General features: G+C 42.8%; 1 protein-coding gene across 22 annotated transcripts in view; it reads right to left on the bottom strand.

The window, feature by feature from the left end:
* Positions 1–15,247, bottom strand: part of ppfia4 (PTPRF interacting protein alpha 4) — a 61,849-nt gene extending 46,602 nt beyond the window's left edge. For all 22 annotated transcript variants that reach the window (XR_005714550.2, XR_013453203.1, XM_040203928.2 and 19 more), the window contains exons 1-2: positions 14,788–15,247; positions 14,307–14,607 (exon numbers count right to left, since the gene is read on the bottom strand). Coding sequence is in view for 20 of the 22 variants with exons in the window: in XM_040203928.2 (XP_040059862.2) it covers positions 14,307–14,564 (258 nt within the window). In the remaining 2 variants the exon portion in view is untranslated. The remainder of the gene's footprint in view (positions 1–14,306; positions 14,608–14,787) is intronic.

Raw genomic sequence — 15,247 nt, 5'->3', positions numbered from 1 at the left:
CGGTTCCCAAACTCAAGAATGCCGCGGCCCAATTGGAAATCTGAAAATCTTTTGCGGCCCACCCAAACCTTTAATCACAACTCTGATCAAAACATAAACTAGGGATGATTACATGACCTTAAGAATTTAACCGATTAAAAATGTATTAACCGACAATTTCATTTTCTCCAGAGCTCATATATATGTACTTTAATACCAAGGGCACCCCATTTGACATATTTTTATATTAATTTCAAACTTTTCCAAATTGAAAATTAAAACCATTTTATTTATTTATTGTAAATGACCTCTCGCGGCCCACCTGCAGCACCTTCACGGCCCACCAGCGGGCCGCGGCCCACACTTTGGGAATCGCTTCCATAGCCTTTAGGAGTGGCAGTGTATGATGGTGGCAGGAGGAGAAAAGTGGGACAGATAGAGGTACAGATAGAATGTATAGCAGACATTTCTGTCAAGCAGGTTGCCAAAATACACTTTATGTTGATAATGATCCTCTGCTCAAACTTAACTACGGGTTAAAGGATAGATTCGAAGGCTGAGTGTTGGTTCTGTAGAGCTGCAGACAAGAGAAGACGTAAGGCTGTACTGCCAGTTTAAGAGCATGAACACGCAGACTCACACACACGGCTCTTCAAAAATTATTTGCCTTTAATCTGGTCGCCATGGCCGTGGAATAAGGCATTGCTGTGTGTGTGCGTTGTGCACATGATTTGCAAGGCCCTGGATGATTTATTAATGAAATGTGATTTTTCTTTCTGGTCCTTGTGACTCAAGCTCACAAGCTCAGTCACTCACATGCACAGACACAGACACACACAGACACACACAAACACACACACACATGGTGGTCTCTCTTAATCATACTTTGCTGTAACACTGATGTGCAGTATTTACTCTACAAAGTAATGATTTTGTTTATTTGTGGATATGAGGATTTAAATCTTTGTGTAATATGTACATGTTTGAGGGGGTTGGTGGGGTCATGTAACGTGTGTTTGTGCCTATATTATGCTTAAGCGAGCGTGTGTGTGCTGGGACTGTAGCGGCCCCTTATTTTTTCGCTGGTCTAATAGCTCACAAAGTACCATTCCCTCTTCTTATGACTCATTCAGTAGCTAATTTTCACTGACGATACGGAGGCCTTTTCTGTGACAGAGTGTATGTGTGTGTTTTCTGAAATTTTCCCATAATAATCCTAAAAGCACATCATGTCCGTTCTGAATGTAGTTTAAGAATTGCTGCATGCATTGGGATGTCTGTATGGTCAACTTATACGCAAATCTCCCCTTTAGGCCAGAATAGAGGAGAGAAGATATATGTGTGCACCGATTGCGTGAGTAACTTCTAGGCTCTTTGCGTGTGTGTGTCTGTGTGAAGAGAAACTAGTCACGTCGAGTGACTGAGTGAGCTCATCTGTTGTGGTCTATAAATATTGTAAATGCCATGTGCCTGCAGTAGACCTTCTCAGCGAGCTACTCTATGATGTCATCCTGGCACACCTCTAACCAACACAGACTCACTCACACATCTGTGCTGCCAAGGCCTTATATCCATGGCAACGCTGGGGTGTGGCAGCTGCGCGGGATGCAGAGCCCACTATTTCCTTGCTATTCCATGCGTTTATTTCCTATTTTCTTTCGAGCCATCCTGTCAGAGGCCATTCTGTAATTGTCTTTATATAAATTGCCGTTTATATAAAAGAAAATATGAATTGAGAAAATAATAACCAAATTAATTTATAATAAATGATTATTCTCCCCTGTACTATTATGTATATTGATCTATTTTTAAATACATCTGTGCAAAATATTTTCTTTCCTCACAGTTAACCTAGTATAGATAGAAGACTTTTAGGCAGCAAAAATAGAAAATCAATGTATGTATGTATTATCTGTGTATGGGATTCCTGGTTACATGAAGATTTTTGTCATACATCCTGGACCCTTTGGTGCTGTACCTTCGGTACGACACCTCTAGGTGTTTTTGCAAGATTACTCTGCATGTGTCATTAATTGACCGCCCAGCCTTGGTGATATGACACCGTAAACAGACCAGTACATCCACTAGAGTTTAGTTACTACTTCCAGTGTGTTCTCTACTGGTCTGTTACTGTTCTCATCCTGCTGTCTCAGTGAAGAGGGGATTCCTCTATAGTCCTTCAGCCAGACCCACTAACACACTAAGCTGCTCGGCTTTGGCAGCCTATCAGAAGCAGCCATCGAGGTTGGAGCTTCACAGCTGAACGAAAGAAACAGCCTTAGCTTTAGTGTCAAATCATAACTTTCATTGCTTTCTTGCAGCTGATATTATGATTTCCAGTCTCATGATGTGCAGCCTAAGATTATACATGATATTAATGACATGTGAGAAAACCCATGCACACAGCCATATACACACATATGGAATTGCTGACGGTTGACGTCCCATGGGACAGAAGGCGTCAGGAAGTCAACATCCCTCTCCTTCCCCCTGTTTCTATGGAGACTGAATTTGCAGGGCTTTAAGAGGGGAGGATAGAAAACCCTGAGAGTCACAGGAACGTGCACAATTTTGAAGGCGAAGTTGGGGTGGCCAGCACTGGCTTCTCCGTCGCTGTTGGGCGGGTGATCCGTAAGCATAGGTGGTTGTGCCTGTATGATTAGTTCTTTGCCCCTTTTGCTCTGCAGATAACCGATCAAATCAAACACCACAACAAGACAAAGATTTCAAACAATGTGAGTGCACCAGCACTCTGACTTTTCAGTTGAACATTTTTGTGCAGTGCCTCTAAAAGGTTTTGATCTTGTCAACTCTGCCCCTGCAGTCTTATTCCCAGGTAGCCAGTCCTTGACGTCTGATACAGACGCACAAGGCACACTTTAAACACGCACCCGGCTTTCAGCTCCAAAGTAAGCCTGTCCACAGGGCAACTGCTCTGGCCTTCCCTCTGCCCGCGTAGGGAAGAGTTTGTGGTGGATGGATGGGTAAAGCAAACCCATGACTGATGCCATAAGAATATGATTACAATAATTCATTGCTCAGTTCTAGTTTTGGGACCTAGGTATTGCTTTCATGCATTAATCTGACTATTACAATATATTATTATTTAGAATAGTATTAGTAGTAGGTTAGTATTTAAAGATTGATAAAAGGCCTCATCTGCTCTTAAACTATGGATACATGCATGGATGCAGGATATTGATGAATGCACAGTATATGTTGTTTGTAGATGTACGTGGGAAATTGTGAGAATCATGGGCCCTCAGGGTGATGGGGATCACTGGAGGGACGGACCTGTATTCTGTTGGGTCAGCATTAAACAAGCACCAACTTGATCTGTAGTGTATTCCCACTAGGCTATGGTGTGTAGTCTTCTGGTTTGTGTGTGTGTGAGGGTTTTAGTGTGTGTGTGTGTGTGTGTGTTTGTTTGAGCGCTGACAATGGTGCACAGTAGATATGAAATGTTATTTTAAATGGAGAGGGGAGGAGAAGTGATTTTGCCAATGACAGGAATACAAATAACCTGACAGATGATAGATGATCTTGCAGTTAAAATAAATGCCCCGTATTTGTCATCGAAAGCAATGACATCAGCTTGTATTGTTTTAAAAAAATATGTTTTTTAATGGTCATATATGGTCAAAAATATGATTTTGTTTGCAGAACACTGCAGAGCATTGCTCAGGGTGTCAATTAAAATGCAAGAAATCAATCACCAGACTGAATGGATTCATTCAGCTCTTTATGAAGGTGTGCCAGTCAGAGGCCAGTGGCTTTGTTCCATATCTGTTAACCTATAAGTGGCCTTAAAGAAGGGTGGCTTGTTACATGTCATTTAGCTGAAGGAGTTAAAGGAGCAAAACATTCCACGATCATTTTTATCGTTTCACAGTTTAACCGGATAGTTAGCTAAAAACTGTCCCGGTCCGGAGACAGTCACATTATATGTTCCTTTGTATTTCTTATACAGTTAAGTTTCTGTTCTATTTCATTGTATAAGTATTTTGTGCTCCACAGAATTGATGATTACCATGAGGCAGCTGATAACACCGTTCCGGCCAACAATGGCGTCGTAGAACTATTACGCTTAAATATCTTCACTTATTTATGAGCAAGCAGGTCTATTAACATAATTTGCCAAGTGGAAACCGTAAAGAGTTTCAGATGATGTATTGAAAGAAAAAACAATTTGACAAAAGTCTTGTGTTGTACCCCGCAATTCCTTGACTCACGTAAGTAGCGAAGAGAAGATAAAAGAAAACAGAAGAAAAGAAAATAACGGAAGAAGAGGAAAAGAAGAGGAGAGAATACATTGCTGTCAAAAGATGCTGACATACCAGCACTAGCTGAGAGAACAAGAAATGGAGACAGGAAACTGATGATCAGATAGGAGGCTAAAATGAGCAGATTGCAATGACAAAAAGGTTTGTAACTGAAACTGGAGAGGCAGAGGATGGAGAGGAATATCGGAGGAAGGCAGCAGAAGTGAAGAGGGGGGATGGGAGGAGAGATTGCAGTGTCGGATGTAAGCTGCGTAGCTTCTTGTGACCTTTATGTAACGACAGGCACTTCCGCTCTGTCTCAGTCCATCTCCCATTCACAAGTGTCTTGCCTCATTCCCTCTCTCATTTGCAAGAATACACTTGCTTAATGTGTCAAAAATAAGGACATCTTTCCACAGGGGCTTCAAGCAGCACTTCACTAAACTTGAGAAGATGGGACGAATGCACGCAAATTCAAAATCAAAAATCAAATTCTTATGTTTCACCAACAATATTTTAAAATGTGTTAGCTTACAGCTGTCATCTCTGGAGAATGAGGGGAAGAGTTCAATTTTTCAAAGTCAAAGCATTCTACATGCATCAGTATTTTCCTAAATATGCTAATAAGTACTAACCAAACTAACTGTATTTACATATTGAACAAAATGTATTGTTGAGAAAACTGAATACAACACTTCCACAAACTGTACTGAAATTATAAAGCTTGTGAGCGGATTAAAATGTTCTCTATATCTAAGGGTGGCCAGGCCATTGGCCCTGTCTGTCTTATAAGGACTGCCAAAAAAGAACTGTGTTGTGCACAACAAAATGTAAGTAAACTAGAAAGAATGTGCAGACAGAGCTACCATCATATTTAAGTCCCAGTGAATGCTGCTGACCAGGCCTTCCTAGCATTTCTCAGTGCATTTATATTGTTTGTTACTGTTGTATCTACGCGTAAACTGCTTGAGATTCAAACCTAACTCGAGGGATTTAAAACCATCCGAGGGGCCTCTGATGTCACTGACACAGAGCTTCAGTATTTACAGACTAATTGTGTGTGTGTGCACGAGAGTGGAGTGGGTGAGAGTCAGCATGAGTAAATGAAAAGGCTATTAGAGTGTGGAATTGAGGGCAAGAAGAGACGGTACAGGGCATAGGGCGACAGAGAGGGAGAGAAAGAAGAATGCAGCTAAGTGTGAATGATGTTCGTCTTGCACTGGAGCAGACTAGTCACAGCCCCCATTATTCTAATGGGGTACCACAATGCTTACTGACCTTCATCATCGGCATACTGAGCTGGCCACGGAGCTGACTTTGTGCATATCAGTTATTCATACAATTAGAATATGTGGGAGCGTTTCAGGCTATTACCACTGTGATTAGATGAACTATGTGGATTTAACAATGCAATAACACAACAAAGATTTCCTTGGTACTAGTTAGACAGACGGACATGCAAATATGAGCATTGCCTCATTTAAAATAGTCTTAGGCTACTATGAAGATGTGAAGACCTACTGTTTTAATGAGCTGATTTTGATTAATTCAATGCACAGATGCAATTGCTACAGGACATATACACACATACAGTACACTTCGACTTGGTACATCGATGAACCGTAGCAACATTTTAAAGCTTTTATTCATCAAACTCACAACAAAACATTGATTACAAGCCGAGAAATATATGTATAAAACCTTTTTTCGGAAAGGTTGATGTTTGTGCCCTGGTCTCATATCTCAACGGCTCCCCTCCCACCTCATGCAGTCGGGGGAAAGATGTAAGAAGAGTGAACTAGCTGAGAGATATGAAGCATTATCTGACAGAATGACAGCTAACTAATAGACCTCTCAGCACATGGGCTTGAAGCCATCAGCACTGATAAGACATCGAGTGAGGGAGCCACAGAGATACACAGCCATTGACACCGAGGGAGAGACGAAAGAGACTTTGAGGAGAGGGAACACATCTGTTTCTTTGTAATTTTAATATGGCTATTGGGTCTTTACCGAGTCAACCCAAATCCGACAATAGTCTGAAACAACAGGTTCTTGTTGCAGAAGAACAACTTCTGCACACACCTAAAGACAGAGGGATGGAGATTGTATATGAAAGTGTTTGAGTGTCTCCCCAACCCACACGTCTATGAACGAAGCTGCAAGTAAATGAATAACAGACTTCAGCAGAGAACTGTTGTAGGTGGTGCTGCGTAAACAAATTGTGATTTAATATAGAGACCGGATGATCCAAGAGCTTTTTGTGGTAAATATCTTATCAGTTTCTGCAGTAAATACTAAGGCAAGTTGGCCTCAGATATTCTCTAGAAGTGTACGATTGGTGCATGTCTTCATATATTCATCTAAGCCAATGTTTAGAACACTGCGTATTTTGGTGCCTGGCGAGCTATGATCGCTGGCCAACATCTCATTCACAACAGTACATACGTATTTATCTGCGAGACACATCCGAGAGTGTGTGTTTATGCACGTGCGCATGTGTGGCTGTGTGTGTGACATACAGTATGAGCCCACTTTGAAACACACAGTAGCTTGGAAGTGCTGTGTGGGAAATGTATTACTTGAACCATTTTTGTATGCAAGAAATCAATACCATACCAATAGCCTAGGTCCCTTTATAAAGTATCTGCCAGTTAATAATTCCATGAACATTTTATGGGAATATGAACTCCATGCATTTCAAGTGATGTTGATTTGATGGAGAAAGAAGAAGACAAGAATTAATCCATTTCAAACTGTACAACCAGGCCACAGTGAAAACGTAGGTACAATAAGTATTTCCCAAACTACATTTTATTGCAGAGCTACTTCATGTTTCCCAGCCCTTGAAGTAAATTCACTTCTGTTTTCAACTGAAAATAAGTAGCCCTGATAATGCACTATTAATGCGCTCATCAATATTTATTATTGATTAACAATATATTGCTATGTTGTGAGACTCTGACGAGCGGAATTTCATGAACAAAACACACAGCAGATGATGCATTTTGTAATTATTTAAATCGCTTTAAGGGTCCAGCCAAGGACTTAGCTTCTGATGCTGCCGCCTATGCTGCGGCTGCTTTCAGTCTCTGTAAACTGGGGTTTACAAAATGTCGCCCTTACTACTGTGTGTCTTTGCACATCTGTGGGAGAGTATAATTCCAGAGTGTATGACCTTGAAGTTCATAACCTTGGGCTTTGAGACCCTGTCATACTTCTGAAACACAACCAATTTAAGTTTAATATCCAAACACCAACGAAGTCTTATTTTCTGTTCTTTTAGGGAGCCTCATGAGGCAAAGTGAACTGACAGAGTTCCAATAGGTTGCTGCTAGACATGGCAGGGCTGTGATGGCGGACTGTGTCCTGGTGGCTGGATAACCCCCTCTAACATGCTTCTCTTCTTTTTACTCACTCTGTCCTCTTCTGCCTTTCTCCTTCATTACTATTGAAGGGATATTTTTATAAAGGAGAGGGACTACACACACGCACACAGTTCATTCTATCCATTACCAGAACATGTCCCACAATGCTGCGGACCGTTAGGTGCGCTCGATTCTGCTTCTTCCTTTCCTGACTTACTCTCATTTGGTTTCTCTTAAGTAAATCTATCTCTCTTTCACTCTCCTCCTTCCTTCGCTCTTCTTTTTACTCCCGGGTAGCCAGGGGGACAAATTGGCGCCCGGGTGAGCTAAATGTTCCTGGTGCTGAGAGCCAGATGGTACTGGCAGAGGGATGGAGGGAGCGAAGGATGGATGCCACTGAGAGACGGAGCGCAGAAGCCATGGTGTGGTGGGGCAGCGTGGGGGAGCTATGCTTTTCCACACTAATAATCTATTAGCGCTTAGGGGCCCGAAAGCTGTGCATAAGCTCTTGTCAGGGGCCGGTCTGACCATGTCAGAGCCTTTGGGTGTGCTTGAATCAACACCGGACAACCCTCTCAGGAAGAAGAGAAGTGAATTGCTGAGGAGTGGGAAAAAAACAAAAAGGTGATTAAAAGCTGTTGTTATGCAGCAGGAGAGGAATAGGGGATAAGAAAGACAGAGACAGAGAGAGATAAAGGTGTTATCTCAGTCTGCTGCTTCTCACATCCTCCTCTATCTCGCAATATTTGGGGTTTGCCCGACGTTATGGGCAAAATCGATCCGACTCGTCCATCAAAACTGAAGGCAAGGCAAAGGTATGACATGACATGTATTAGCTTAAAATGGGAATGTTTAGTGGAAAATGGTCGGAATCCCGGGGGTTCTCCAAAAGACAGTTTTTTCATTCCGTTCTCTCTCTCTCTATTTCTCTCTCTCTGACTCTCTGACACGGAATGCCTCTCCGTTCTTACAGGGTTTCTTGGTGACATTCAGCTGCTCACTTCATGCTCCACTTTCCTACACATCAACCCAAATTCAAGTATTTGGTTCTTACATAACACCCAGCACAAGATTTGGACTTTAGCAGCAGACCAATCAGATTTGGTCATTTTTCAACTAACTTTGCCTACCCTCTTCAATATTCTCCTATCATGGTGCACAAAACTGGCTTAGCCATCCATGCAGAAGCAACACAGGCCGTGGGCTCGCTCACACACACTAACACATAGGCACATACTTGACACAACATGTAGAAGCAGCATGCTGACATTTAAGAAAATACAGGCAGTGTGTATGGATGGATGGATCTGAGGAAGAGTGTTTGCTGAATGTGCATGTGTGTCATGTCATAAGTTCAGGCCACCTCCAAACACAATGCAGGGGGACCTCGCAGCTCCTCTTCCTTTCTCTGAAGTGTGGTGCAATAGCTTTGACGCACATTCCCTCTCACATTGTATCTGTTAGCAAAACACACCTCTGGTACCTGATGAGTACCAAACTTGCAAGGCTCAATTCTGCTAGCCCTGCTTCAAGTAGGGTAAAATACCCTGCTCTCTACCGGCTGCGCTAAACACAAGCTCAAATATTACATCTGCTTAGGCTGACATCATCATGAAGAAAATAAATGGTATTCCTCATAGTAAAAAACCTGAACTTAGCTAGTTCCCAAATATGACTTAAACAACACGCTGAACGGTCAAGTTTCGCCTCTTGCCACGCCCAACCAAGTGGGCTCAACAGGGATGTATTCCTGTGGTTAACAGGCTTATTTCTGCAGTAAGGTGAGAGGTTAAACCAAGCAAGAAGAAGAAGCAATGTTTAATTTCAAGTATTATTTTACACATACAGGAAATTGTTCTCTCCATTTAACCCATCCCACACAGGAGGAGGAGCAGTAAAGGTGCCCGGGAGCTCAGCCCCTATTCTCAATCTCAATGTATTTTGTTACCTGGCTGGTAGGCAACAGCACAATGCTGAAATAAAGAAGGCCTTGCTGCTGTTAGATAAAGCAGGGTGAGGGTCCATGTGTGCCATTTTACATTACATTACAATTCATTTAGCTGAAAAGCGACCTACATTTTCAAACCATGTTTTTTACATTTTAGCCCAGGGAGCAATTAGGGATTAGGTGTCTTGCTCAGGGACACTACAACATGGGACATGGAGAAGCTGGGGTTTGAACCCCCAACCCTGCGGTTCCCAGCGCACCCTCTCTACTCTACGTGCCACGGTGACCCCAATATTTTAGGGAAACTAGGGATTTTCTGAAAAGTTTAATTGACTTTTTTGTAAACATTGGGGTTATTGACTTGGGTTGACAACTTTTTATTCATCACCTCATTTTGATTCCTTCTTCTACATAAAACATAACACTTCAATCTATCACACCACATCTTATTAAATGCTTAAGCTATGCATTCAGACCAAATGACAAGATAACATATCCCAGACTGTCATGTTGTCAAACGGAGGCAAAGAGCTTTCTAGAGATTTTAACAGTGAGCAATATGTGTAACCTTCCCTCCCACTCTAGATTGTGTTGAGCTGCAGGAGGATGGAACTAGAACTGTCTGAGAGACCAGATAATGGAGTTATTGATAAAAAGACCATGTGGAAGAAAGAAGGAAACTATTTAAAGGGAGGACTAAAGAATAAAAAGAAAGAGGCAAGAAAACCAGTATCACATCTTGACCCAAGACAGAAAAAAAGACAAAGAGAATGAGAGGCTCACACACATAAACGTAGAGGCATATGTTCAGGGCTACATGACATATGGATATGCAAATGTCCCATCGCATGATGTACGACGATTTCCTTTGCTGCTTGAAAGAAAAGGAAAGCTTGTACTGTAGGGTTTCCACCAGTGTTGTGCAAACCCGGTGACCAGGTTGTGTGGGCCACATCATTGAGTGTGCTGTAGAGATAGAGAGAGAACATGTTTGTGACAGTGTGTGCAGTAAGTGCACCCACATTAAAAGTAAGTTTCATCATATCATTTTTCAGCTTTAAAAACAGTAGCGTGATTGAAAAGTGTCAGGTTGCTTTTTTCAGAACGGTATAAACCGATCTCGGAACGGCATGTAGTGGTATGGTCTTGTCTCGTTATCCTCTCTTACGACTATGTGTTTTGTCACTCAATTATGCATATTTAGTCCTCTCCAAAGTTATTCCAAAAAGATTAAATATTCCTAAATAAAGCGATTAAAGTCATCTGGTTAAAATTCCTGTGCCTTTTTTTATATTGCGACATATGTAAAAAAAAAAAAAGAGATGGTTAGATCCAGATAATTAGTGTGTGAGGTGAAGTAAACAACACATACAAAAGGTTGTGTGTGCGTGTGTATGTTTAAATGTGGTTCAGTGTGGACAAAGGCAGTTGTTATTTTGGAAAAGAGAGCGGTGTGTGTATGTTACTTTCTCTTTGTGTGTTTGTATGCTGGCAAAAATAGCTTGTGTTGTCTCTGACTGGAACAGGTGTCAAAATATCACAACACACTCATCAAACCCAACATGAAACTCACATCCAACCATAAAGGAACACACATTCAACAATAAAAGATTAGAAGCTATGGTGTGATCTCACGAAACTGGATCATCAGACTTCACATTAAAGCTCACGTTATAAAACATAATTGGTGGAATGTCCTCTAAGGAATCATTTAACATTTAACTCTTTTTTGAGTTGGATGAGATTGGCTGAAAGCAATCTTATGTCTGAATGTGAACTATAGAGGTAGTGTTTCATCGTGGTTAGCCTATCTTAGCATAAAGACTGGAAGCAGGCTATGGGAACTATTTAATAAAATACACCTACCAGAAAATCCTATGTGATCAACACGTTGTATCTGGTTTGTTTAATCTATACCCCATAGGACGTGTGTGAAGAAATGTCAATTTTTTGCATTTAAGGGAAATGATGAGTTCCAAGCAACCAGCAGAAAAACTGGTGATTAATAGCTTCATATGACCTCCGACATGTCATGTTTATATTTCTCATATTCTCACATAGTGAGGGAACAGGCGCTATGTGTACTTGCGTTTACTGCATAAGTGTGTGTGTGTGCATGCATGCCTGTGTCTCAGTGTGTATTTAAAAGCTAATTTGTCTTTGGGAAAGCCCATCTCTGAGGGTGGAATTAGAAGCATTTTGCACAGTAATGGGTTGACATGTTAATCCAAAACTCTATTCTCTGTAGTTAATGAACATATCCATCCTGGTCTCTCGTGAGTCTGTGTTTGTGTGCGTGTCAATCAATTTGTACAATACTGCTGAGTCAAATTTGTGCACTGATGCATGTGCAAGTGATTTGGGTTTTTGCATATTTAACAATGACGACGTTGACAGTTTTTTGAAGATGTGTTTGTTTGTTTGTGTGCGCATGTGTGCGTGTGTGTCCGTGCTTGTGTGTGTGCGTGTGTGTGTACGTGGAGGAGAGACATAGATCTGACAGTTCTGGGTCATACCAGTCCCATGGAGTCAAGGAACCTACAGCTGACATACCAGAAATATAATCACACAACAACACATGCAAGTGCACACAGACACATGCACCTCGCAGGTGAAGATGACAAATGTTTGTAGGCAAACAGAAAGAGAAGAGTGGTTGGATCTGGGAGAAAAAAAAAGGCTGCTTTGCAGTGCCAACACTCATACATCCGTCTACACCTTGGGAGCACAGAGAAATTAACACATACCCCCCATAGTCTGCAACACACATGTCGACAGACTGACTGGAGGGCTACGCAACAAAGGCGGCAAGAGCAAACAAATAGCTGTGATGTTGTGTTGTTATCAAGGGCATTAACACACCAACTACTGTATGTGAGCGCAGGAGCAAATTATTACCAGTGTAACATTTAGAATGGTGAGGTCAGCAACTGCTCCAACATGGCTCTAATATATTCATAACACAACAACCAGAGATATCAGATACAGGGTGGTATTTTCAACACTCTTACAAGAGGCAGGCTCCAATTTCCAATGACGCATCAAGACCAGTTTATCGTCATATTTCTACAGTTGAGCAGACAAAAACTAGAGTAGAAATCAATTTTAATTGAGATTTTCTAATTTCTCAGGATTGCTTCACCTGCTGTATGTTGCATCATCCTCCTTCTGTTGTGTCTGCTGTGGAAATGACCACTGCTGTGATTTGTGTGGGTGTAGTAGTTTGAGAGAAAGAGAGAGTAGCGAGAGCTTATGCATGTCTGTGCCAGTCACAATGTCTGCATAATGTCCCTGAGGTCTATGACTGTATAACTAATACTTGTATTATTGCTAGAATAAAACATTATGTTGAACCAAGCAAGATTAGAAAACAAGCATGACAAGCCTCTTCCCATTCTCTCTGTCTATGTCTCTCTCTGACACACACACACAGATATGTATGCATGTGTGGAAGGCAAGCAGCCCAGGGCCATGTACACTAGCAAGCGGCCATGTTTCTTTCACAAGAGGATGCAGTGAGGCTGTCATCGCCAGCATGGTTCTCTCCCTCGCTCGATCTCACACACACACACTCACTCACTCACACACCGTACTGTGACATCATGCCACGTATTTAGACCGCAGGGTCAGAGGGTACGCAGCTTTATGTGCTGAGGCTTCATTGTCGTCATCCTCACTGACTGCACCAGCCCTTATTCAGCATTCTTTCCCTAAAACACACACTTACACACACACACACACACACGGGTGACAAACGTCAAAAATATCCTAGTTTACCATCAGCATCTTTCAATGAAATTACTACCGACAGACCAGTCACCGCATGCAGAGGGGAGGCTGTTCAAGTCCAGACAATGATCGGTGGGCTCTGCCGTTCTCTCCAGCAAGGATCTCAACAATTGGAGGGGACCTGCACACCTGAATAGGCATTCTTCCTTGAGTTAGCAAAAACCCTTCATCCACCTTTAAACGTACTTTTCTACCCACTAGACATTTAGATCCTACTTCCTGACACGTTGCTATTTATGAGCTTCTGAAGTGGCATGGGTCACCATCTTCAAAGCTATTCTTGCGGTGATTTCATTGCAGCAGTGTCTTCCCCAGCAGAACTGTTGTCTTCAATTCTGTCAGGTCTAGCTCTAGCGGTGGTGTATCAAGGAATGGTGTAATTCATCAGTACCACCATGGCGGTACTAACCTGCTAATTAGCCTTGAGGCGCTCAGCCCCTATTAGCCTTCCACGTTCTGAGCAATCTCAATGTATTTTGTTACCTGGCTGGTAGGCAACAGCTAACCACAATGCTGAAATAAAGAAGGCCTTGCTGTTATATATGTATATATGTTATATTAGATAAAGCAGGTTGAGGGTCCATTTATGCCATTTTACATTACATTACAGGTCATTAAGCGACCTACATTTTCAAACCATGGTTTGTACATTTTAGCCCAGGGAGCACTTAGGGATCAGGTGTCTTGCTTAGGGACACTTCGACATGGGAACCGCCAACCTTGTGGTTCCCAGCGCACACTCTCTACCCCATGCGCCACCGCCAACTCAGCATTTTAAGATCATTTGTCATTTGGTGCATACTCTCAAAACAGCATGAGTCTGCCACTTTGCCAAATTGAAAATCCAGCCTCACAACCATGGGTTTCAAGATCACCACTTGAACACCCTATTTGTTACTTAGGTTGCCGCTCCCCTGGACCAAAATATCGACATTCCACAGCCCCCCATCCCCTCCTCACCTGAGGCAGCGCGGCGTTGATCTGCCGCTGGAGTACGTCTCTCTCGTGCTGCGCCCCCTGCAGCTTAGTCTGAGACTGAATGAGGGTCTCCTGGGTCTCCCTGAGGGACTCCAGGAGCTTGTCCCTCTCGTCCAGCATGTTGACCATCAGCTGCTCGAAGTTGGCCTCCTGGTCCGAGCCGTTGGGGACGCCGCTGGTGCCTCTGGGAGGACCGGCCGAGTCTCCTTCGTTGATGGTCGGCATCACCTCGCACATCATCTTACCCGCTCTGTGGTTCGGGCAACGCTATAGAGCAGTGTCGCTGTGGGGATTGAGAATATGTGCGTCTTGTACACCTGGTCAATAGACTTACAGTAACTGATAAAGGGCCCTTTATCGACCCGAAGCACGGATCTCGAATACGTTCGTCGATACGCTTCTGACTCTCCTTGCACTGAATTCCTCGCGCATCAAACCGCATCCTTTTTTTAAATCGCCTTACCTAATCAGAGTTATCGGGTCGAAGAGATGATGGTTGACCTTTCGTTCATATTAACCGGCGTTTTTCAGCCCCCCGTGAGCAGATCCGCCCTGCTCGGCGCGCCATGCACTCACATGTAAAAATCCCGGCGTGATATGATTGACAGTTCAGAGATAGACCAGTGCGTTTGGAGGGGTGGGGCCCGCGAGAACAACGGAGATCATTGCACGTTGCTGGGAAGAGAAAAAAGAAAGAGATAAAAAATATCCGAGAGGAAACGTGGAATCTGCATCGTTAGATTTGGGGACAACGAGAGCGAGTCTTATCTGCATCCGCCTTCTCCGCTTCCATCTCTCCACACAGCGCCACGGAACGAACGCTCACTCCTCCTCCCACACGCACGCACACACACATGATCACTGAGCCGCACGCGGGGGAATCTACAATGGTCACTGCTAAACTACAGCTCCGGAAATAAGAC

This window comes from Gasterosteus aculeatus, chromosome 17 (genome assembly GCF_964276395.1).
Source record: "Gasterosteus aculeatus chromosome 17, fGasAcu3.hap1.1, whole genome shotgun sequence".
NCBI lineage: Eukaryota > Metazoa > Chordata > Actinopteri > Perciformes > Gasterosteidae > Gasterosteus > Gasterosteus aculeatus.
The sequence above is the reverse complement of the archived record's forward strand: the minus strand, read 5'-3'. Positions and strand labels throughout refer to the sequence as shown.